The 27358-nt window shown below is 36.2% G+C and overlaps 1 protein-coding gene across 1 annotated transcript in view; it reads left to right on the forward strand.

Moving 5' to 3' along the window:
• LRP1B (LDL receptor related protein 1B) overlaps positions 1-27358 on the forward strand; it is a 1943003-nt gene that overhangs the window by 1692625 nt on the left and 223020 nt on the right. Inside the window, exons 63-66 of the mRNA XM_055124030.1 lie at positions 7678-7771; positions 12077-12193; positions 12321-12440; positions 13748-13867. Of these exons, the coding sequence (XP_054980005.1) occupies positions 7678-7771; positions 12077-12193; positions 12321-12440; positions 13748-13867 (451 nt within the window). The remainder of the gene's footprint in view (positions 1-7677; positions 7772-12076; positions 12194-12320; positions 12441-13747; positions 13868-27358) is intronic.

Consider the following 27358-nt stretch of genomic DNA (forward strand, 5'->3'; position numbering starts at 1 on the left):
GAAGGAAGGAAGGAAGGAAGGAAGGAAGGAAGGAAGGAAGGAAGGAAGGAAGGAAGGAAGGAAGGAAGGAAGGAAGGAAGGAAGGAAGGAAGGAAGGAAGGAAGGGAGAGAGAGAGGGAGGGGGGGAGGGAGGAAGGAAGGAAGGAAGGAAGGAAGGAAGGAAGGAAGGAAGGAAGGAAGGAAGGAAGGAAGGAAGGAAGGAAGGGAGGAAGGGAGAGAGAGAGGGAGGGGGGGAGGGAGGAAGGAAGGAAGGAAGGAAGGGAGGAAGGGAGGGAGGGAGGGAGGGAGGGAGGGAGAGAGGGAGGATGGAGGGAGGGAGGGACAGAAAGATATTCTTTTGCAGATCTGAAAAGAATAGTGATTTAATTTATTAATTTAGTAGTTTTTCACAACTAGTTATTATGATTTACAGTAAAATTTTAATGGATACTTTTTATCTTTCACTGGCAAATAGAAAAAGAAGGGATAAAACAATGAATTCTACAGATATAGTTTTCTTATGTGTCTTGTGTTCATCTCTGATGTGGTTTTCATAAACAGAAGGAAATGACACCTTTATAGATAGTAACTATCTGCCCGGAGAAACAGGACACCAGGGCCGGCATTTGCCTTGCACAAAACTGACACCGATTCCATCGCTGGCACTGCATATGGTCCCCTCATCCCTGTCAGGCATGGTCCCTGCGTGCAGAGCCAGTTGCGTACTGAGAGTACTGAGAGTACTGAGAATTCCCTGCCTGGCCAGTTGGCTTGCTAGTCCCCCCAAAATCAAAAACAAATGATAGTGACTATCTATGGATCTAAAGCGAAATGAAAGCAACCATCCTGTGCATTGAGCATCCCCAGTTACTAGAGCACTTCAGAATACATTCGTGAGAGGTATTAAGGTCTATTGAGTATATTCAAAGTCTTCTAAATCAAAATTTGGAAAAACATTTAAAAGTCATAATTTCAAATTCATTAAAGTGTCTGATTTAAATAAATTCCAATAGTCAAAATTACATTTGACATGGTGATGTTCCTTGTCATTTTGTTTTACAAGAATACAAAAGATTTTATGTTGAGAGGCCAGAGTAAAATACATTTGTTACATTTTATGTTAATGAGAATTTTATTCATTACTCTCAAAGGAAGATCTCTTCTATTTTTTCTGTGCCACAATTTTACATACTAAATGCAGCAACATTAAAAAGATTAATGTTAAATATAAATATAAAACATTCTTTATGGTAAATGTTCTCTAAGACTAATATCTTCATAAAATAAACTGCAGATTGCAATTATTATTCACATGAGGAGCTATAAAGAAACTCTAAATACATGTCAACTAAAATGGATACAAGAATGAATGATAAATTTCACATAGTGTGAAATTTAGTTTAAACAGAGGGTTTTTACTTAAAATATAAGAAAAGCTATTTATCAATATACTCTGTATATTGTTTTCCCTATAAAATGATTTGAAATTACTGCTATATGCAATATATTTAATTTTTATTTTTACCAAATACTTATATATTCATTTTAATCTAATAGAATTTATATTGGTGTAACATTCTATTTTATTTTACCAAATATTAGTAGTATTTGATATGCATATCAGTGGTTCTGATCATCATATGATATCCAAATTTTCTAGCAAATTAAATTGCAAAATGTATCATATTTATCAGAATGCTTAATAATACAGTTCTAAAATACTTTAGTACAATGTGTTTTATATATTGGCATCATACTCTTCCTGACTGGTTAGAAAATCAGTGTCATTGAAATGAGTATCGAAAATTTTTTTAATGAAAACAAGCCTAGTACTACTGAAAAAATAAACCCTCCAAATTAACAGATGGCTCTGATGCTGTTCTAAGTTGTGTGAATACAGGAGCTCAGATAGAGCACACACTTTGTACTCTGCCCGTAAGGGCATCCATCTCTCCAGATTTGGGCAGCTGCCAGGAAGATCAGCTTTCCTAACCCCACAGGGGAGTATGAGGTCGGACCTTCCAGGCCCTAAGCATCACAACTTCTCCCCAGTTTCTTAGTGATTTGGTACACCAGCCTTTCACAGCTAATTGTATGTTCGTATTAATATAATGTGAATTTCTTCTGTATTATTATGTCATTATATGTGATTGGCTTCATTTTGGAGTGAAGACCCTCCATTCAGAGACATGTTAGCACTTTGAATAAATAAGTTTACCAAAACTAAAAATGATTTTGGTAAACTTATTTTTCTCAAAGAAATGCACAAAAGTGGTTTTCTCCCAACAAATAATAAGAACAAACCAGAGGTAACACAGGTGTACAAGACTTCGCAGGCACATTCACAAATATTACCTGTTTTTATTAATATTTATACAGAATACAAAAACAAAGAGTCAACAACTGTTTTAGTAAGTTTTATTAAAAACAAATATATTAAATCCACAGACTATTATTGGGCTTTTTATTTTTTTGCTCCACTTGATGTTTGTTTTTTTTAAATAAATTTATTTATTTTTAATTAATGAATCACCATGAGGGTACAGTTACGGATTTATACACATCTGTGCTTATGCTTCCCCCATACAAAGTTCGGGGACCCATCCCTTCACCAGTGCCCATACTCCACCACCAGTAAACCCAGCATCCCTCCCATCCTCCCCAATCCCATCTCCCCCCACCCCACCCTGTCACTGTGGCAGGGCATTCCCTTCTGTTCTCTCCCTCTAATTAACTATTGTGGTTTGCAATAAAGGTGTTGAGTGGCCACTGTGCTCAGTCTCTAGCCCTCATTCAGCCCGCAACTCCCTTCTCCCACATGGCCTTCGACTACATTATAGTTGGTGATCCCTTCTCTGAGTTGCCCTTTCCCCAGAATGTGAGGCCAGCCTCCTAGCCATGGAGTCAACCTCCTGTTAGTTGTTTCTACAATTCTTGGGTGTTAGTCTCCCACTCTGTTATTCTATATGTCATAGATGAGTGCAATCTTTCTATGTCTGTCTCTCTCTTTCTGACTCATTTCACTTAGCATGAAACTTTTCATGCCGATCCACTTAAATAAAAAATTTGTGACCTCCTTTTTTCTAACAGCTGCATAGTATTCCATTGTATAGATGTACCAAAGTTTCCTCAACCAGTCATCCATTCTAGGGAATTCGGGTTTTTTCCAGATTCTGGCCATTGTAAACAGTGCTGCGATGAACATACATGTGCATATGCCATTTCGATTATACTTTTTTGCCTCTCTGGGATATATTCCCAGCAGTGGTATTGCTGGGTCAAATGGGAGCTCAATTTCTAATTTTTTGAGAATCGTCCATATTGTTTTCCAGAAGGGCTGAACCAGTCGGCATTTCCACCAGCAGTGTAGAAGGGTCCCTTTCTCGCCACATCCTCTCCAACAGCGGTTGCTTTTGTTCTTTTGGATGTGCGCTAGTCTCTGTGGTGTGAGGTGGTATCTTGTGGTTGTTTTGATCTGCATCTCTCTGATGATTAGTGATGTAGAGCACTTTTTCATGTGCCTTTTGGCCATTCGTATTTCTTCTTTGGTAAAGTTTCTGTTCATTTCTTCGCCCCATTTTTTGATGGGGTTGGATGTTTTCTTCTTGTAGAGTTCAATCAGTGCTTTATATACCATTGATATCAACCCCTTATCTGATGGGTATTGTGTAAATATCCTTTCCCATTCTGTGGATAGTCTTTGGATTCTGGTCACTGCATCTTTTGCGGTGCAGAAGCTTTTTAGTTTAATGTAGTCCCATTTATTGATCTCTGTTTTTACTAGATTGCTTAGTTCTGTGTCACCTTTGAAGATACCTTTATCTTCAATATCGTGGAGGGTTTTGCCGACCTTGTCTTCAATGTACCTTATGGTTTGTGGTCTAATGTTGAGGTCTTTAATCCATTTTGATCTGACTTTTGTGCATGGTGTCAGGTCAAGGTCTACGCCCATTTTTTTGCATGTGGTTGTCCAGTTGTTCCAGCACCATTTGTTGAAGAGACTTTCCTTGTTCCACTTCACATCTCTTGCTCCCTTATCAAAGATTAGATGATCATACATTTGGGGTTGTGTGTAAGGGTATTCCACCCTGTTCTATTGGTCTACGATTCTGCCTTTGTTCCAGTACCATGCTGTTTTAATTGTTACTGCTTTGTAGTAAAGATTGAGGTTGGGGAGGGTGATGCCTCCCATCGTCTTTTTCCCAAGAATTGTTTTAGCTATCCTTGGACGTTTGTTGTTCCATATGAATTTTAAGATTGCTTGATCCATTTCTTTGAAGAATGTCATGGGTATACTTATAGGGATCACGTTGAATCTGTATAATGCTTTGGGGAGTATTGCCATTTTGACAACATTGATTCTCCCTATCCACGAGCAGGGTATATGTTTCCATTTCCTCATGTCCTCTTTGATTTCATGGAGTAGCGTTTTGTAGTTTTCTTTGTAGAGGTCTTTTACTTCCTTGGTTAAGCTGATTCCGAGGTACTTGATTTTCTGGGGCACGATTGTGAATGGGATTGCTTTTTTTTATGTCCCTTTCCTCTGCCTCATTGTTTGCATATGTGAAGGCCATGGATTTTGGGGTATTGATTTTGTAGCCTGCAACTTTACTGTATAAGTCTATTGTTTCTAAGAGTTTCTTAGTAGAGGTTTTAGGCTTCTCTAGATATAGTATCATATCGTCTGCAAATTCCACTTGATGTTTTTCTTTTTAAACTCACATTAAACACTGTTGTGCATGTTTAAAAATCATAACCAGTCATCACATCATTGTTAACAAACTGAAAAATGATTTATCTATTTATAGTATAATTTCTAAAATAATTAAGTGACACATAATTGACTGATTACTCTTATTGGCATTGATAAAATATTTATAGATTTTTTGCATATAATAATATTAATAATCTATTCTACTTACAACTATTACAAACTAAAACAACAAAAAGGTAAGTAACAAGACCAAAAACCTCAACTTAATGTTAGGTTAAGATAATTTCAATGTCAATCAATCCACTACCCACTATGCATATATGTTCATAGCAGATGTTCATATTTTACATTTATATAGTTTCATAATAAATGTACTCATAGTCTTATGAGTAAATGGTAGATTGAACAAATATTCTAAAAATAAATATGTTGAAGAGAGACGTAATCTCTTGCCATAAAGTCACTACTGGAATATTTAAAAGTAGCAACAACAAAATGAATTCTAAAATAAAATGTATTCACTCTTAAAAGTATATTAATATGCCAAAAACAGTAACAACAAGCCTCACAATGGAGACCTTACTGGTGCCCACTAGAACAAATAGATGAACAAGGGAAGGACTATACTACAGACAGTGCTATAATGTCATTTTAAAACAATGTCGCAATTAAATATAACAGTCAATTATGTCATATGACTGATGCCTAAAACATTAAAGTTATAAAATTTATCTATGCAACTTCTATAAAGAGAAAAAAATCACTTCTGGACAACTTTACTGCCAGTAATTGTTTTAAAAGTAAAACAGTACTTTTAATTAGTCAAATATTTCACAATTGTTTGTTAGTATGTTTTGGGGTCATCAGTGGCTACAGGGCTTACTCCTGGTTCTACCCTGGAAGATCCATCCTGACAGTGCTCAGGAGAGCATTATGTGTGATACTGAGGATTGAACCCTGGTTGGAGACACCTTATCTGCTGTACTATGTCTTATGGTTTCTTTTGTGACTTTCTTCTAACTTTAAACTATTCTGAATTCTGTAAAATACAAATTTCTAAACTGCATATAAAAGTACCTTTCCCCGCATCTGATCTCTCCTGAATTAAAGAACAAAAAAAGCTTTTAATGATATTTTTTGTAGCTATACAGTTGACCACATATGCTCAGTAAAAGTTTGGTTGTTTCTTTATAACATCTATAGTTGGAAATAAAGAGCTCTTGCCAATGAATTTTTTTTAGTGAAATGTCATGGCCTCAGACATTGATTAGACATTGATTTGATACGTACCTGACAACCTTAAGAAACTAAGGTTGAGTTCATGAAGCCAATAGAGTCTTTGAAACAAAGCAACAAAAAAGTAGCCTAATAACTGATTGAAAAGTGAATATTTTAATGCCATCCATTTCAGATACATGTGTTTTCATTTAAACATTGATTTTCTTTGGCTTAGTTTTTATTTTTAATCCTGTGAGGATAAATTTGTAATCCTGTAAATTTGTTATCCTATGTAAGTTTGATGTTACAGAAAAATTAATTTTTAGCCAGATATTATTAAGAAGTACACTGACTCTGTTTATGTGGTTTCTCTGTAGCTGCCCAATACACAAATTATTAGCAAAAATAAATTTGTACTCAGTTTCAAGGAATGAATGTTTCTTATATAAAATGTTTCTTATATAAAAATAATATGCAAACAGACCTATGAATTTCACCCTGTGAACAATACACCATATGCCAAATTGCAATTCACTTAACATTGCCATTTAATATTTATAATGAATATCTGTCTTTGTCTTCCATATGATTGTTATTTTAAAAGGCAGAATCTTTTTAAAATTTCATTTTTTAATGAGCCAGAGAGATAGCTGAGCAGGCACGGTTCTTGCCTTCACATGGCCAGCTTGGGTTCAGTCCTTGGCCCCCATATGGTTCCGCATGTCCATCCAGGAGACATCCCTGAGTGCAGAGCCAAACACTGGGTATGGTCCCAAACCAAATAAAAATAAAGCAGAAACAATAATTGCACTCTTATAAGTAATTGACTTACAATCTAATTATTGCTCTTCAACTATTTAAAAGTAAAAATTGAGAGGAGAAAGAAAACATATCTCAGTAGAAAAATTTTATTAGATAATCTTAAAAAAATTATTACCTTTGCCATATTGTTTCTATTTTATAAAATATCTAAAACCAAACAAATCTAGTCTTACTTTTGCTCCAATTTAGTTATAGGAACTTCTAATATGCCTTCAAAGATCATGTGCACCTATTAAGCACTATAAAAATAGGAAATAACTGTATTGATCTTAGCTGCTTTAAAGAAATTTTTATAAAATATTCCTTATGATTAGAGGCAGTATACTTTGTGTTCATATAATTCATGTAATCATAGCATGTCAGAGTGAGAGAGGTTCTCCAAATTATCATCAGGTCCACTTTAGTGGCTAAGGAATGGAAACTCCTTTGTTGAGTTGTTTTAAGATTTGTTGAATTGTTTAAGATTCTTAGGAAATGCAATTAAATCAAATTAGACTGTCTCACTTGATAGTACATACCATATTGATATTCTGATTTGCCAACCCTATTCAGAGTTTAGTAAACTTTTAGACTACCACATAAAAAATATTTTAGACTTTGTGGGACACAATGTCTCTGTATTTTTGGATTAACTCTGTTGTGTTGCTAAAGGAGCTTTAGACTGTATGTAAATGGATGTACTTGATTGCAGTTTTAGACTGTATGTAAATGGATGAACTCAAGAGCACTCAGAAATCTCAGGAGGGTTATCTGAACAATGTGCTTTCCCACCCGGACCATTTTGATTTGTGTTTTGCATTTATTTCTTACTATAGTATGCTCTGAGACCACCCTAGTCCACATTTCTCCCAAGGGAATACACTAGGCTGCTACACTCAGGAGACGTTTTGAATATTTTTGAGACTGCCTTTCAAACTCCCCCCCTCCCTTGTTCTTTTTTTAAGTTCCGTTGCAGAACTGATAAGTGTATTCCATTCTGGTGGAAATGTGACACTGTTGATGACTGTGGCGATGGATCTGATGAGCCCGATGACTGCCGTGAGTATACGGGGAACTGATGGAGTGTTTAGAGCTCCCTCCAGCTCAGATGTAGACAATTCACAATGGTTTAAAAGCAGCCTTCGGATACATCTCTTGGTAGAACGGTTTTATATGTTATTCTAAAAAAAAAACAAACAATTAAATACCCTGGGTTTGTGCCCAATAATTATTACATTCAACATAGTATCATCACTGTTTCTTTCTAATGGTTGTTTTGTAGAATAACTCATTGGTTCATGTAGAAATATGGAAGCACTATCATGATTTATATTTAGTATGCAAAGATTCTAAGCAGAAATGGGAAATGTTTAAAACGCTATAGAAGGATGAATATGTAAAATCTTTCCATCCCCCCCCCCTTTTTGGGCCTTCTCCTAAGCCTTGCTCAGAGCCTAGGCCCACTCCCAACTACTGTCGCTCAGCCATTAGTTCAATATGCACGTGGTGGGGTCTCCAGACCCCAGCCTATCATACTGTGTTTGTTAGGGGTTGACCCTGGGTCTGCCCCTATGAGGCATGCACCTTAAATTCTGCATCATATGTCCACCCCCTAAAATCTTACCTTTTTTAAAAAAAATATTTTATTTTATTTTTACTTTTTGGGCCACACCCAGTGATTCTCAGGGGTTACTCCTGGCTCTGCATTCAGGGATTGCTTCTGCTGGTACTCAGGGAACCATATGGGATCCCAGGGATCAAACCTGGGCCGGCTTCATGCAAGGCAAATGCCTTACCCACTGTAATATCCCTCCGACCCCTAAAATCTTACCTTTAAGGAATAGAGTAGTTTAGTTTTTTCTTCATTCAGTGTAAAGACACTGGATGCTCCTTAAATCAACTATTCTAACTCAAGCCCTAAAATTTGTGTTTCAGTGGTTTAGTGTGCTCTATGCCGTAACACAGCACTGTCATCCCATTGTTCATCGATTTGCTTGAGTGGGCACCAGTAACGTCTCCATTGTGAGACTTGTTACTGTTTTTGGCATATCAAATACGCCACAAGTAGCTTGCCAGACTCTGCCATGCAGGTGGGATACTCTTGGTAGCTTACCAGGCTCTCTGAGAGGGACAAAGGAATCAAACCCGGGTCGGCTGAATGCAAGGCAAATACCCTACCTGCTGTGCTATCGCTCCAGCCCGTGCTCTATGTAGTTGCTTTACAGTAACTACCTAGGCTGTTCTTCTAGGACACTCACTCACTGTGCATGCTGAATGTTATGGCTACTTTCTCTTTTCCTTAAATACTTTTTCTTCAACCTCACCAGGAGGTGCTCACCTCCTTTATTTTTTAAAATATATTCTTGATGGGCTGGAGAGTTAGTACTGCAGATCGGGAACTTGTCTTGCAGGTGGCTGATCTGGTTTCCATCTTAGGCATCCCATATGGCCCCCAACCCCTGTCAGGGGTGATCCCTGAGTACAGTATAGGAGTAAGTCCTGAGCACTGTGGGGTGGATTTAAAAACAAAAAATGTATGCATGTATGCTTACTTTGAAAAAGGAAACAAAAAATTTAAAAAGTACCTACCATTTATGTCTTTATATCTCACTGAAATTGGTAGGGATTGGATCTACATTTTGAGGTAGCATTCTAAACTTTATCTTCACGGGACAATGAGTAGTCCTTTCATTGATGGTCCTTCATAGTTTATGCCATGGACCACATGAATACTGTCACTGTCACTGTCATCGCGTTGTTCATCGATTTGTTTGAGCGGATACCAGTAACATCTCTATTGTGAGACTTGTTACTGTTTTTGGCATATAGATTATGCCACGGGTAGCTTGTTAGGCTCTGCCATGTAGGTGGGATACTCTCGGAAGCTTGCCGGGCTCTCCGAGAGGGATGGAGGAATCGAATCCGGGTCGGCTGCATGCAAGGCAAACACCCTACCTGCTGTGCTATCATTCCAGTTCACATGAATACTATTCTATCAAATTGAATGTTTGTAATCAGTCATGATACATTCCTTCAGGTACCAATAAATGCATAGTCACCATGTTTTGACCTTAGTTGATTACAGAATCCTCAGATTGAACACAGAAAAAAAGTATACTACCTTAGTGTCAGCTAGATATTTTCTACTAAATAATTTTCTACCACACAAAAAGCAATTTCAAATCCATTTCTCTACTTAGTCATTATAAGTAGTCAAGTAATATATTCAGTTGAAGGAAAAGTGATTCTATAAAAAATTGTAAAACTGATCATGTTCCCCAGTTTATGTTTAAAACAATGTTTTTTGGGCCACACCCTGTAGAGGTTACTCCTTGCTCTTTAGTCAGGAACCACTTGTGTGCCAGGGAACCCTATGGGATGGTTGGAATCAAACTTGGGTTGGCCACATCCACAGCAAAACCCTACCTGCTATACTATCACTCCGGCTCCTCAGATTCTTGTTTCTTTTTTTTAATGTTTCTTAAAGTTCCATTGCACTTTATTTAAATATATATATATGTATATATATTTTATGATGTGCAGTATATAGAAAACATTAGCTAGGAGGCCAGAGAAATAGTGCAGGTTAGGGTACATGCCTCACAGGTGTCAATTCTGGTTCAATCCCGGCACACTACACTCACTGCCCCATAATTCCAAGAATAGCCCTAAAGCACTGAACCTCAAATAAATGTTCAGATATTTATGAAATACTAATAATGCCTAGAGTTTTTCTGAAAAGGCCAGGCATTTTTATTTTAAGTTCTCATACTAAAAAACTTGTATATTATTGCATTTTAAAGTAGAGTTATGAGTAATACATCAGGAATTCTTTTTCATCAGAGCTGAATTACATTTCTGTGATACAATGGCACAACAAAGATCACTCTAGAGATATATTTGAAGGTCAATGGGCTTACCAGTTACATTTACCTGGGATTAAATTTTTTTTACTTGTAATATCCCACATTGGAGAGTTGTTTGGTAGTAAAGGAATAGTTAAGGAATTAATATGTAAATCTACAAGAAAAGAAATAAGTGCATATACAGTATGATAAAACTAAAGATCAAATCACACAGTTTAAATATTTAATGTGATAAATCGGTATTCTAAATTTGACACAAAGAACATATATTCATCTTAGAATGCATTTCTGTGAAGCAAAATACCAATATTGTTAATATATGTTTTACATCATAATTATAACAAATCATTTTATTAAAAATTTAGAATACTAATATTTGATTAGCTGGTTTGAAATACTAAAACACATAAAATTAATCTCAGTATCAATGATAAATAATGAGCTGGAAAAGTAAAACAGTTCATCCATCAAAAAGAAGTTTCTTTTCTTTTTTACTTTTTTTTTTTGTAAAAAATGATTGTTTCTCAGGAAACTTCAGAATCTTATCAGAAAATTTGCCATATAGCTTTTAACTAGGAAAGGAGTTTCAGTGCCTTGAAAGTAATTGGGAAGGTCATTTGACCTTCAAATATTTTTTCTAGAATGATCTTTGTTATACGGAGTGTCATAGAAAATGTAATTACAGACTTCTGATGAATTCTAAGTCTGGCACTTGAAACTTGCACATCTTTCTGTGAATTATTAATATCCACAAGACTTAGTGTGCTGATTGAAAAAGTGATCATGTTGTTGCTGAGGTGAAAATAAAGGTCATGATGCAACTTAATTAGAAACTGTGTGAGAAGCACCTGGTCTGTGCCTGAGACAGAGTTAATGCCAAATAAGCTATGCTTTGTAATTATCATTGCTCTATTATTTATATACAGGCTCAAAATAAATAGTAAAAGAAAACATGCAATTCTCTGAAAATTGATTACAAAAATAACTTGTAACATAAAATATTTACTAGTTAAAAGGTAAATATATTAATAGGATTATAGACAATATCAATAAACCTAATTTAAACTGTGATAGTTAAAAGCCACAGTTGTGACATTTTCTTGCACATCACTGATGGCAAAGTGATAAAAGAAAAATGTTTTCTAAACAATTTTGGGACATTAATTTTAACATAATTAATCAATTTTGTTCTGCCATTTAATCTATCAAGATGCATTCTGTAAAATCAGAAGACATTTTTATGCCTTTAAAATATAAACTTAATGTTTTTATGTTTTTTCCTTTCTTCCTTACTAATTTATGAAATATAATCAAGGGACATTTGAGTAGCTCATGGTTTAGTTGTGTGTCTGAATCTAATATCAACTGGATTAAAAACATTCATCTTGTGCTCTAGGATATTTTAAATATAATAAATACTTTGAACATAAGAAAGTCCCGTTTAGGAAGTCATGAGGCAAGACTGTGAATCTTTGATTCCTGTATGTTTCTTCCTTAGCTGAGTTTAAATGTCAGCCAGGGCGGTTTCAGTGTGGAACTGGCCTCTGTGCTCTCCCTGCATTCATCTGTGATGGAGAAAATGACTGTGGAGACAATTCTGATGAACTCAATTGTGGTATGTGATTAAATTCTTACCATACTGCAATCATTATAAACAGACTTTCAATTCTTATCTGATTATACCTGTGCTGATTTAAACACACAGTTTTCATCTCAGGCTTTTTGTTCTTTTTATTTCATAGATACCCACATCTGCCTCTCAGGTCAATTTAAGTGTACCAAGAACCAGAAATGCATCCCAATAAATCTCAGATGCAATGGACAAAATGATTGTGGAGATGAGGAAGATGAAAGGGATTGTCGTAAGTTACTTCAAATAATGGAATTGATTTAAGGGATTGTATTTGACTCATCGGGTATATATTGAATGATCAGTAGAAATATGGGGCCAAAGACATGAAATAAAATTATTTGTAAAACTATAGACAGGGACCTGGAAGATATCTCAGTTCTTACAGTGTTTGTCCAGCAATCATGAAGTTGAAGATTCAGACCTTGTAGCTTCCACGTACATCAGGGTGATTTAGACAGTGCACTGTTTGGGATCCCCAAGGAAGGGGTGGGAAGGTGGCTCACTCAATAGTTTAAAAATTACTTCGGTTAAGCATGGGACTTTGAGTTTAATCACAGATGTAGCAAACTTGGAGACTAATCTGACAACTCCACATGCAAGTCTACACACATTTCAAAAATAAAAAGTAAATTGAAAAAGCAACAAACCGTATTTGATGTAATGTATGTTAACAAGAAAAATTTTAAAGGAAGATACATATATAAGAATATCTTTAGTTATGTTCAGTTCTTCTTTCCACCTCCTAGATTAACTGGAATGGAAAACTGTTCCCATACATGCATACATAGGTCTCGGCAGGCCCATGCACCCACATACACACACATATACACACTACACACCACATTCTGGATGATAGAGCACCTGTTGAGTTGCAGGATTTCAACAAATCTGCTATCAACACTTCTGTCTTGCTGAAGTTTTATTTTATTCCCTTAAAACTTTTATCAGTAAATAATGTGCAGCCATCCAGCAATTGATTAAGATGGTGCATTCAGAATGAAGTCTGCACCCGTTGTTTATGGTGAGACATTCTGGAAACTGATCCATTAAACTGACTAGAATTTGTGGTGCGGTTTATAGTTTGAGTTTGATGTTTGCCTCTTCCTTCAAAAACTCAGCAAAAACTACGGATTTTGATAACTATTGTTTTTCCCTCATTCACTAATACTTTATGAGGTTATCCACTTACCAGTTTATAAAAAATATATTTGTAAAAATCCCAAATTTCTTTTTAAGCAAAATAATTTGAAAGGCTCTGAAATCTTTGATTTTAAAATGAGTTTTAAATCATCTAATTGTTGTTTTGTGAATTTGAAAATATATCAAATATCATTGTGATTTTTTTGGTATATACAATGAAAGTAAAAGGCATGAGTACTATAATAGAGATATGTGAAAGTTAGAAACTTTTCCCATTCAGGGCCTTATTAATTGAATGAAATACATGTTCAATTGATTTTCATTAATATTTGTCTATTTTTAAGAAAAATTTTGTTCTTATCCCAGCCTATATTTTAATAGATATTTTTTTTAAAGCTGAAAACAGCTGTTCTCCAGACTATTTCCAGTGTAAAACCACCAAACATTGTATTTCCAAGCTGTGGGTTTGTGATGAGGATCCAGACTGTGCAGATGCATCAGACGAGGCCAACTGTGGTAAGTTATTTCTTATCATGTATCTTACCACTTGTATTTGCGACCTCATATGAAACGGCCACAGTAAAACGGGTTTGATCTCCACTAGGATGAAGCTGAAGTCTTAAAGCTTTGTCTCTGTGTTCACATTGTCATAGCAAACTCTGAGTTGTTCTTTTATAAAAAGCATGGAGGTAAGATGCATAAACAAGAATTGCTTATACAAGTCAAAATGATTTTAAAAAGACCTAAATAGGTAAGACAGAACCATCATCTTCTGACAATTTAAATTAGTACACGAAATTAACATTTAATGAAAAAGTTATTGCAATTATTTTCATATTGCTCTTTACTTCACTTTTCTGTCTAAATATTTAGTTTTTCTATTCATCCAGCGAATATTATTCAGTTAAAATATCATAGAAATGGCAAAGAATAATATCTTCTGTACTGTTTTAGTAGATGACAGCTATCATGCAAGTTAGTATTGTTTCTGAGATAATATTTTCACTTAAGATAAATTCATTTAGGAGCCTGGGGGCAGTGTAGATGGGGCGGACACTTGTCTTGCATGCAGTCCAACAGGGTTTAATCCGTGTAATCACTCAATATCTCTGAGTCCCACTAGTAGGAATCACTGAGGTCTAGGCAGGAGTGGACTCAGAGCACTGCCAGGTGTGGCCCAAAACAACGACAACAAAAATTAAATAATTTTAATTATGATAATTAGCCCTTAACTATTTTACAGAAGAGGAGAACATACACATGTTGTTTAATGTATCTGATTCTTTCTTGAAAATAATGGCAGTGAGATTTTAATGAAGCTTAGTTGTTTCATTAGCATCAATCCATCAGTTCTTATCAAACATTAGCTGTGGTGACTTTGTAGATGAATACAAAGGATTCGTGTCATTGAAGAAAGAATGAAATATTTAGGCTGTTATTTGATTAGAAAAGGCAAATTTTATCCTAACTAAAAATCAAACTTGTACCCTCACAGAGAAAATTGTGTCAAATACATTTAGTAGATGACATACATTCTTAATAACATATATATTGAAGTTGTGAAGACAATAAAAGTTTTTCAGTTTTTAAACATTTTAAGTGTAATAACAACCATGAATGACATGTATAATAATCACTAATTATTTTTCCTTTAGTGGTTTTCCAAATGTTGTCTATATTTAGAGCATGCAACTAACCTAGCTTATCACAGTAATGGGTCATCCAACATTCCTGAGGACAGCTGAATAGAAAAGAAGGGTTCTATCAATAAGGACAAATGTACAACTTCTGCAACAAACTGACCAAGACTAAAACTTATGGAAACGGTCCCTACGGGGAGGAATAAGGAACTGATACGATATCAAATGTTTAGAGTTTTCCAGGGAAACCTTTCCTTATTTTGATGTGTAAACTCTGGGTATGTGCATTTTGAAATATACAGTGATCATATCAAAGTCAAACATTTTGTGTAGAGACAGTGACAGAGAAATGTCATGAGGATGTGTTTTTTAATATATTAATGGAGAATTTGGTAACTGTAAGTCAAGGAGGTTTTTAAGATACTTCAATTTGCCTATCTGGCCAGGATTGCAGGTCCTTATCAGTACAAATTGTCCGTCTTTTTTCTAGTCAGAGATAAAAAGCAATGTGACAATTTATTTGCTCTAAGAAAGGGTATTCTCACAACATCCAAACAATAAGATTCTGGGAGATAAGTATGTGTTTTGACTTCTTTATTTCTAGAGAATCCATCTCAGTTCGGCTAAGATGAAGCTAGGCACCAGATTGCATAAAGTTGGAATTATTTGGTTGCAATCATAGAATCACCTTTTCTCACCAGGGTAATTAAACTTCAAAATCAATTCAAATTCATGTGATGTCAGCCTAGATACAAGATTGATTTATTCCTATTATTTATTGTTTAACAAGTTATTTTATATTATGGATAGTTTGCTTTGTTTTCTAAATTTTTGTTCATCAAAGAAAAGTGGAATGACTTGTAATTTTTGATCTGAATTATTTCTCATCCCCAATGTTTTCCTAATATTTTTTCTTTTTTCTTCCTTTGATATGGTATAAATACCACCATATCACTCTCATCCCACTGCTCATCAATTTGCTCGAGTGGGCACCAGTAATGTCTCCATTGTGAGACTAATTGTTACTGGTTTTTGCATATTGAATATGCCATGGGGAGCTTGCCAGGCTCTGCTGTGTGGGGCGGGATACTCTCGGTAGCTGGTCAGGCTCTCTGAGAGGGAATTGAACCCACATCGACTGTGTGCAAGGCAAACGCTCTACCTGATGTGCTATCGCTCCAGCCCATGTTGAAGTATTTTTTTTAACTTATGGTTGATGTCAAATGGAAGTCAAAATTGTTTGTGTTAAGAATTTTAAAGTTCCGTAAATTCAATAGGGAGAATTGTTTGTTTGTCATTTGGGGGCCACACCCAGCAGTGCTCAGGGGTTACTCCTGGCTCTACACTCAGGGACCATTTCTGACAATACTGGGGGAGATGTCATAACAAGATGCCAAGGACTGAACCTAGGTTGGTCACATACAAGGCAAGCACCCTATCTGGTGAACTATTGCTCTGGCTCCAATCATAGATTTTTATGACAAATATTTATTAAGCAACTACTATGTGCCCAGACACTGCCCAGGGAAGTGCAGTGAACAAAGGGAGTCTTGGAACTCATTCTGTTGATAGTGGAGTCATTTAAACTATTAAGTTATGTTTGAATTATCATGTTATAAATATTATGTTAAATTATATATATGGTATAAATATCATGTTAAATTATATTGTTAAGATCATTATCAGTCCTTATAGTAATACTGTTTAATGATTTGTGTTTTCCATATGGTACAAATATGTATTAAATAATTTAGTATCTCATTTAATATCTTTATTTTTCATACATTATTATTAAGAAAACTGTGGCTCAAGAAGTTCTAGTTATAGCATCACTGCAAAATGGCAGAACTGAAACTTGAATCCAAGTTTATTTAACAGCAAAGAATTGCTTAAAAGTTCTGTAGGCACAGTATAAATCCTACAAAACTTTTCTACGTAAGAGAAAAGTTGTTAACTGATTTCCTTTATTAAGGTATATAGCATGTCTTTTGCAGCAAGTATTGCTTTCTTTAAGCTCTAGACTTATGTATACAACTATACATATATATAGAAAGAAGAAGAAAGATAAAGTCGTACCATTTGATTTCCTATTAACCCACTATAGCATTATATTGTGGTTAGCTGTTCACTTGATCTACAAAATGTACTGTTTTCATTCAGTTTTATTGTGGAACCATGGTTTACAATATGTCAGTGATAGATAGCTGCTTAGCTTCCCTCCACCAATATGCTAGGGACCCATTACACACACACACACACACACACACACACATAAAGACACACACACACATCAAGCAATCAGACAATCTCAATTTTGTAGACCAACTCTCCAGTTATGTTTGTGTGGGCATTTGTTATTCCTTTAGGTTTTTAGATATCTTATATATGAAGAGGCCATTCTGTATCTTTCCCTCTGCTTCTGACTTTGTTCAGCATTATACCTTCTAGTTACAACCATGTTGTGGCAATACTGTGATTTATTATTTGATCATAGCTGAGTAGAATTACACTGTGTGTATGCTGTATGTGAATATGTTGGAGTTTCTTTATCCTCTACATATCTATTTGGGAGGGGGAGGGCTTGAGTTGTTCCAGATATAGGCTCTTGTAAATGAATAGTGATGAAGTGAAAATAAAGGCACATATAGCTTTTCAAAGAGGTAAAACTAATTGACTAATTGTAAATCATACTTAACATAGCATTCCAAAATCCTCATTTTGAGTAGGGCCCAAACCAGGAGTGCTGGAGAGACTTGGTGCTCATCCAGTAATATTTAGCTGGTCCTTTTTTAAAAATAATTTTTTGAATTAAGTCACCATGTTACCCTAAGATATAGTTGCAACGCTTTTATGATTGAGTTTCAGTCATACAATGTTCCAACACCTATCCCTCCACCAGTGCACATTTCCTACCACAATATCCAGTATCCCTCCTGCCACATTCCCCAGGCTGCCTCTATGGCAGGCACTTCCTCTCTCTCTCTGTCTCCCTGTCTCTGTCTGTCAGTCTCTGTCTCTGTCTCTCTCCTTTTGTGATTACCATGTGAGATTCAGACACTGATAGGCCATCATGTTTGGTCACTTGCACACTTTCAGTAATCATCTCCAATCAGGGACAATCCCTTACAACTATTATTCTCATAATGGCTCTTCTCTATCCCAACTACCCTCTCCCCCAGTCCTTGCAGGCTTCCAACTGTGGACCATTTGTCCTGACCCATTTTTCCACTATCCTTCTTTATTTTAATATCCTACAAATGAACGCAATCATCCTATATCTCTCCTTCTCCTTCTGACTTATTTCACTTAGCATGATAATCTCCATTTCCATTCACATATAAGCAAATTTCATGACTTCAGTTTTCCTGACAGCTCTACAGTATTCCATTGTGTAGATGTACCATAGTTTCTTTAACCAGTGATCTGTTCTTGGGCACTCGGTTTTTTTCTAGTTTCTGGCTATTTTGAACAGTGTGGTAATGAACATACAGTGCAGATATCGTTTCTACTGTGTTATTTTTGCCCCCATACTAGGATATATTCCCAGAAGTGGTATTGTTGGGTCATATGGAAACTCAACTTCAAGTTTTTTGAAGACAAATAATATGACTACTTTAGAAAATGGAGACACATCCCCTGCTCATGGATCGGAAAGATTAATGTCATAATCACAAGACCCCCATTGTACAGATTCAATGTGTTCCCTCTAAAGATACCATGACTTTTCTCAAAGAAATAGACAAACCATTACTGAAATTTATGATCTCCCACAAATAGCTAAAGCAATCCTTGGGGAAAAGAAGATGGAAGGTATCAGCTCCCCCAACTTCAAACTATACTATGAAGAGATAATAATTAGAACAGAATGGTATTGGAATAGAGACAGACCTGCAGAATAATGGAATAGATTAGAATATACTGACACAGACCTCCAAATATATGATCACTCAATCTTTGACAAAGAAGTAAAAATGTGAAGTGGAGCAAAGAAATTCTGTTCAACATGTGGTAATAGGAAATCTGGACAGTTACAGGCAAAATAATGAATTCAGACCTCTGTCTAATGTCAGATACAAAAGTCAGATTGAAATAGATTAAAGTATTCAATATCAGACCTGAATCCATAGGGTGCATGGAAGAAAGCATAGGCAGAACCCTCCATGACATTGAAGCTAAAGGCATATTTTAAGATGCAACACCACTGTCCAAGCAAGTGGAAACAAAAATTGTAACTACATTAAACTAAGTAGCTTCTGCACCTCAAAAGAAACAGTGACCAGAATACAGAGATAGCACACAGAATAGAAAAAATAGTTACCCAATATCCATCTGATAAGGGGTTAATATCCAAGATATATAAGTCACTGGTATCACTGTATCACTGTCACCCGTTGTTCGTTGATTTACTGGAGCAGGCACCAGTAATGTCTCTATTACACTCAGCCCTCGAGATTTTAGCAGCCTCTCCTTACTAGTGTTTTCCAATGATTGGAGGTTCTTTCAGGGCCAGAGGAATGAGACCTATCGTTACTGTTTTTGGCATATCGAATACACCACGGGTAGCTTGGCAGGCTCTGCTGTGCGGGCAGGATACTCTTGGTAGATTGCCAGGCTCTCTGAGAGGCATGTATATATCTTTTACATAAGTCACTGGTAGAAATTTATAAGAACAAAACCTCCAGCCCCATCAAAAAATGAAGAGAAGTGAGCAGACACGTTTTCAAAGAAGAAATACAAATGGTCAAAGGACTATGAACAAATACTCTATGTCACTATCATCAGGGAGATGCAAATCAACAATGAGATACCAACATACAACACAGAGTCTGGCACACACCAAAAAGTATAAGAACAACCAGTATTGGCACGGATGCGGGGAGAAAGGGAGTCTCATTCACTGTTGGTGGGAGTGCCGACTGGTCTAGCCTTTTGAGAAATCAGCCGGTCCTTTTTGTCTGAAGATAAAGTGCTCAGAGCTCAGTACTGTGGTGCCGTAGGGTAGCAGTGCTGGTACCACAGAGAGTATAACCAGTTGTACTGTAAAGGGAGTGGGGACTGTTTTGCCTAGATTTTAAATTGTGATATTGTACATGCCAAACCTGTCCCCCAACTTAGAACCACACATTGAGTCACACCCTTCTCATTTTTGAAAGGGCTGTAAGGTCACCTCTTTCCTATTTCTTCAGTTTTCAATGAATACAGAAACCCATGGAATTATGTTAATTAGATGAGCACCTTATTTCATTTTTTATTATTTCATTGACTGGGGTAAAGGTACAAGACTACTTAAAAAATTACCTATAATTCCAATGTCTTATTATTTGTTTTTCTTCATGCGAGTAGATCCTGCTGAGAATAAGAGATATGGTTCACTATTTCAAATGTTCTAGTGTTCTCACAACAGATAGAATAGACTTACAGGAGGTGTTTTTGAGACATTACTTTTCTCTGTTACAATATTTTGATATGTGACCCATTTGTATAAGTTACCTTCTATCCTTCCTTTGACCATTGGTAAATATAGGAGTAAATAGTGTTTTCTAGATTTTACCAAACTTTATCTTTTTTACAATACTAATATGTGCATTATGGTTTTAAATTGAATTGATTTTTGTCTATTCTAATGTTCTAGAATTGTAACTTCTTGTGCCTTGACACATCCTAAATGGATCCATTTTTTTCTTTTGCTTTCAATTGTCTAAATAAAAATAATGGTATAAGAAGAGAGAAAGAGAGAATAAACTGAAATTTTATTCAGTTTATTCTGAAACTCAAAAGAGTAATTTCACAGAAACACAATAGTCACATATTAGAGAATATAAATATATCAGTAACATGTAAATTTTAAAATATATTTAATTTTTATATTTTCCTAATACTTTTAGTGGTCAGAATAGCTAACTTTCAAAATGCATTAATATTTATAAAAAACACATTTACTTAATTTAACCAAGTATTTTTGAAATCTTATAGGTAATTATCAGTTTAATAATTAATATTTAATATGAATAAAGATTTAATGCTTATATAGAATTTAAAATGCCCATAAAACTCACCTTCAATAGATGTAGAACGAATATGGCTTAGAAATTCATGTTCAATAATCTAGTCTTTTGAGATTTAGATTCAACTATATAAAATGGATTAACTACATCATTTCTTATCTAATTATATCTAGCATTAGAGAAAGCTAAATTTATGCATCAATAAAAATTACATTCAACACATTTGGACTTAAAATCATAAATAAATTTTAAGATGTCTCTTAGCTGTGTTTCTGTGTAAATAAAAATTTAAAGACTACCCTTCCCAGAATGATGTTTTGATAGTTCTGACTTTGGATTTTTTTTTCTTGTGAGTTGTTAAGTTATTATTATAAAGTTATTTATATCTGCTTGAAGACCTTCACTCTTTGATCTGTGCTAAAACATTTAAGATGCATATACACACACTTTTATTAGCCAGTGCACTACTCTTAAAAGGTCTTTGTAAACTATGTATGGTTGTATTGTCCAGATGACAGATTTAAATGCCTGCCTGAAATAAGTAGGCTAACCCAGTTGAAACAATTCCAGCAAAATTTCCACCTCAAATTTTAACTATGTGCTCTATATTAGGAAAGAAATACAAATATGTTCCTTTGGCAGAGTGGTACCGAATTCATATCTCTTTTATAAATATATATGCATGGGGCTGGAGCAATAGGACACTGCTGACCCGGGTTTGATTCCCAGCATCCCATATGGTCCCCGAGCACCACCAGGAGTGATTCCTGAGTGCAGAGCCAGGAGTAAACCCTGTGCATTGCCGGGTGTGACCCAAAAAGAAAAAATACAAAAAACAATATATATGCATATATATATATTAAAAAATAGGAAAACATAAAAGAAGGGGGCTTTCACCATGTGATTCTCACCAGATGATATTGGAATCTATATTTCTATTTCATTCTTGGTTGGGTTTATAGGTTAAATGCTCAGTTATCTAGACCCCTTTGAAGCATTTCTGATCTCCTTTATTCCCTGGAAATCCAGATCATTTCTGAACTCACCCTCCGGTTTCCTATTTACTTTTACCATCATCATTTTCTTGAGGATTGTACCATCAAAGACAACCTTTCTTGTGAGGTTCAGTGACATTCGTAGCTTTAGAACAGTCTCAGTTTTATGCTTGTTCTTCAGCAAATTATGATGCTTGACAATTCATATTTAATTCATATGTAATGAAGGTGCTGGTGATAATCTTTCTTGCTAGGGTTTTTGAGAGGAACTTGAGTTTCCTTCCTGAGTTCTGCAACCTAACAATTTTTTCCCTGAAATAACAAAGAACATAGTTAAGGCAAAACAATCACTGTCATCCTGTTGCTCATCGATTGATTTGTTTGAGCGGGCACCAGTAACGTCTCTCATTGAGAGACTTATTGTTACTGTTTTTGGCATATCCAATACTCATGGGTAGCTTGCCAAGCTATGCTGTGGGGGCTCAATACTCTTGGTAGCTTGCCGGACTCTCCAAAAGGGGTGGAGGAATCGAACTCAGGTCGGTCGTATGAAAGGTGAACGCCCAACCACTGTGCTATTGCTCCAGCCATAGAACTATTATCATTTTCTGTTAAGTGGAGAAAATTTGAATCTAGCTTCTCATGCAATGAAAAAGTAAAATTTATGTTAATGAAATGTCATATTAAATTATATACTATTCCAAATATAAGAACTTTTATAGAAAATAGAAAAGTCTTATGTAAAAGTATGAATGTACCTTAATAAATTTTGACATTTGACCTAAAATTTAACATCCACATCTCTCTAAGAACAACTTAAAGCTTGCTTCTATCTATTCTCTATCCTTCTTTCCTTGGCACTAAAGAGATTATGCATCATTTGCATTTTCTCTTTAACTTTACATTATAAGTATGATTTATTTAATAAATTCACAGTCTACAGTACTTTAAAAGTTTACATAAACAGCATTTTATTGACATGATAATTTGAAGCTCAACAATTCTAATATTGCAGTATATCAATAAGAATCTCATTTCCTTACTGAAGGTAATTTTTAGCTGTTATAATTATTACACATTCATTGGCAACTAACCACAAACATTGAAAACAACCTATTATATTCAATACAAAGTCTCAGTCCCTTACTCATGTTCTTTGATTATCATTTTGCACACAAGTCCTTTCCAAGCAGAGCTGACAACATGTAGAGGCAGAATTCTGTTAAACCAACAGTCAAGATGAGGTTAAATTATAGAAAACCTGACTTTATCTTGAAGAGGGAATTAGCTTTGATATGAATGACTGTAATTATAGCAAAATAAGTCACAGTACTCAGATTTATTTCTGAAAATTGTATCAATTTCTGTTTAGAGTAGCAGTTAGCAAATGTTAGTGATATTATTTTTAAGATAATCCCTAGGGCAAAGTTCTGTTTTCATTTTCAGAAAAAGGTAATGTACAAAGTTCTGTATTTAGGAATCATGTGCACATACATGTATTTGCCTACTATTTCTATTAGATGTTTTTGATCAGTGTTTTTGATATAGGCTAGGGATTTATGTAATATATTTTGATTAGCAAGGAAATAATTACCATCATCAAGTGTTTGCCTCCTGCGGAGTGTTCCTGTTAGAGGGTGCCATGTGTTTCTTTATCTGTGGGTGCCATGTGTAGAGGTGACACATGCTTTTAGGGGAGCTTTTGAACACTTGGCATCAAAAGAGATTTCTAAGATATTCATACAGTGGGTTTATGAACCTACATCTGAGTAGATGAGAAAAGGCAAAGGATTTCCCCCCCACATATTCTCTTGGGGAAAATGTGAGTTTGGAGGGGGGGAGTTTGTGGGGAACATTTGTACCCATAGAGCTGACTCCAGGATCTGTCCTCAGGGATCACTCCTGGTAGTGCCCCTAGAGCTGCTGGTTATCGCATCTGGGTTAGCAGCAGGCAAGGCAAAGACCTCGCCCCTGTACTACTCACCTGGTCATCTGTGGGATTTCTTTGGTCTGCAATGAGTAATTAGTCTTATCTCCACTTACGTTAAAACTGTGTTACTCTGTGATGGCACCTTTCCTCAGACTTCCTAGTTTAGCTTTGTCTGATTTTCCCGTTTCTGGTGAGCTGCATCCTGATTTTAAGTTTCTGATGATCCTGAAAGCCCCTACTATCCATGGAGGCCATTATTTTCTAAACCAGCAGTTCTCCTGCAGAGCCAGACGTGCTACCACATTCTTATTCATTGTTTTTGTCGTGTGCTTTGCTCTTCAGCCATCACCGCTGTACTTAGACAGATACTCAGGGGTGACCCTGCACTGCTTCAGAACCCATGCGGTGTCAGGAATTAAACCTGAGTGTCCTGCATGCAAAGCAGGTGCTCCAGTCCTTTGAGCCATCACCCTAGACAAGTGCTTATCTGATGAGTTACCACACATGTTTGCAGTCACAGAATAGCGTCTGATGTTTATTGATTATAGCAAGTGTTTGATGCTAGATGTTTCTCTGAAATAATGACCCTCTCCCTACACAAATTCAAGCTAACTATATTCTTTTCTAGGTGGGTTGATCTTTCCCATATCAATCTGGATGCGGTTTTTATATCTCGAGGATGTGTTTAACTGAATCCCCCCCTTTAGTTGCTATATTCTCACAATCTTTCTGGATCCAGAGATGCCATTTTTGTTTTACATGCCTTGCAAAAACTTCTGCATTATATTCTACACATGATTACAATGATACTTGCTGCTTCAATACTTACCATAAAAAAACAACCTTTTGATAACATTATATGCATATACACTATATGCACATAACACTATATGCACATATTATAACATTGAAAATAATTTAATTTCTGGCATTCAAGGATCTTCAAATACAAATAAGTGATGAACATAAAACATTTTTCATTTATACAAGGGTTCTTTATGTGGCCACTGTTATTTGTGCTCAGGCTTTACTTCTAGCTACCTTCTCAGTCTGAACTGGAGTGATAGCACAGCGAGTAGGGTGTTTGCCTTGCATGCAGCCGAACCGGGTTCAATTCCTCCGTCGCTCTCAGAGAGCCTGGCAAGCTACAGAGAGTATCCTGCCCGCACAGCAGAGCCTGGCAAGCTTCCCGTGGTGTATTCAATATGCCAAAAAGAGTAACAAGTCTCACAATGGAGATGTTACTGGTGCCCGCTCCAGCAAATTGATGAACAACGGGAGGACAGTGCTGCAGTGCATCTTCTCAGTCTACGATATATAGTACAGGGGAATGAACACAAATCTGCTACATGCAAATCTCTTTGCCAAAAAAATTATTTTTAAAACCTGATAATTGGGAAGTTCATTTCTATGAAAAAGGATATTTCTAACAGTTCGGCAACATTTATTTTTTGTTTTGGGTCACCTGGCAGTGTTTGGGGACATGTGGTGCCAAGGATAAAACCAAGAGATCCCACACGCAAAGCATTTGATCTGGACCTTTGAACCATCTACCTGACCAACATGCATTTCTGTATTTATATCTAAAAACACCATGATTTACAAAGTTGTTAATTATACAGTCATTTCAGGCATTTAGTATTCCAACACCACCCATGTGACCTTACTCTTGATTTTTCATTATGCAGATTTTATGAATTTTAAAGCTTGATTTATCTTTAAGATTTAAATTAAACTTTTTTTTAAATCAGTGTCAGGTTCTTTTTGTTTGTTTTAGACTAGCCTGGCATTACTTCTGGTTCTGTGCTTAGGGGTCACTCCTGCTCGGTTTGGGGACCATATATGGTGCCAGGGATTAAACCCAGGTCACTCTGTGTAAGACCAGCACATCATCTGCTGTACTATCTCACCACCCCCATCAGTGCCAGGTCTTACATGATTATATTTGCAAATAACAGCCCACAAATAATTATGACTTCAATTTATTTTAGTGTTATGGTTAGTGGTAAAATTGACCATGGAAGGAATTTTGATGTATTTTTACCAGCTACATTTAAATACATATTATTGCATGGCATTACTGTGTAGGGGTAAAGATTTTATTTTCTGTATATTTTCTCTGTATAAAAGTGTTTTTTATTCTACTTTGCATCAATTCTTCCTTCTGTTTTCTTTCTTTATTGCATTCTTCTGTGTAAAACTGGCCACCATATTAAATGTTTCAGCCACTGTTGCCCCATAGTGACCTTCCCTTGGCAAATCCCATAATGCATAGGTGCCTGTTGAATGAATGCTGAAAAGAAGAGAGATGAACAGAAGATTAGTGCCAAATGCAAGGAGGAATTTGCTTATACTTTTTGAATGCCTGTATGCCTAGAGTTACCTGATAATCTGAACTAGAGTGATAGCACAGTGGGTAGGGCATTTGTCTTGTACGCAGCTGACTTGGGTTTGATTCCTCCATCCCTCTCAGAGAACCTGCCAAGCTACCCAGAGTATCCCACCTGCATAGCAGAGCCTGGCAAGCTCTCCATGGCATATTTGATATGCCAAAAACAGTAACAACAAGTATCACAATGGAGACGTTATTGGTGTCCCCTTGAGCAAATGACAGTGAGAGTGACAGTGCTACTCTTGTATCACTTGTGATTCCGTTGATTTTTGATTTGCTCAAGAGGGTGCCATTAATGTCTCCATTCATCCCTGTCGCATGCTAGTGTAGCCCAATGGTATCTGCTCGCTCCAGGAACAGGAAGAGCCTCAAACCATTCATTAAGGGTTTTGATGAAGAAGTCTGACCATCTCATAGGGGGGTGCCCAGGCACTCTTTTGACGTCCCGTGGAATCCAGTTGGTAACAGCTCTAGTCTAGCGGTTGTCTCTGAATCACATTACGTTTCCGGCCCATCTGACCTTTAGCACCTTGGCTAATGAGACAGCATCCCTGATTCTTGATCGTCGATGCAGTTTGTGACTCCGGATTCCTTCTCCCACTTGAGTGAGATGTGATACTCCAAGCATAGCTCTTTCGAGACCCAAAAAGCATTCTCATACTGTTTGTGTGGGGCCCAGATCAATGACGCGGGCGTATGTTAGTGCAGGAAGAACAGTGGAGTCAAAAAGATGTGCCCAGAGCCAGAATCAAAGAAGGTCTTCGATTCTGTTGAGACTAAAGTGGTCATCAAAGCCCTAGCCAAACAGGGCATTAAAACTCAGTACATCAGGATTCTCTCTGAGCTGCATTACGGATTCACCATCAGGATCTCACCATTCTACAAGGAAGTGATCATTGACATAAAGAGAGGGGTTCGGCAGGGTGATACCATTTAACTGAAACTCTTCAATGCCACCCTCGAGAACATCATGTGACGACTGGAATGGGAAGGAATGGGAGTGAAGATAGATGGTCAGCAAGACACCATCTCTGCTTTGCTGATG

The sequence above is a fragment of the Sorex araneus genome, chromosome 1, assembly GCF_027595985.1.
Source record: "Sorex araneus isolate mSorAra2 chromosome 1, mSorAra2.pri, whole genome shotgun sequence".
Classification (NCBI taxonomy): domain Eukaryota; kingdom Metazoa; phylum Chordata; class Mammalia; order Eulipotyphla; family Soricidae; genus Sorex; species Sorex araneus.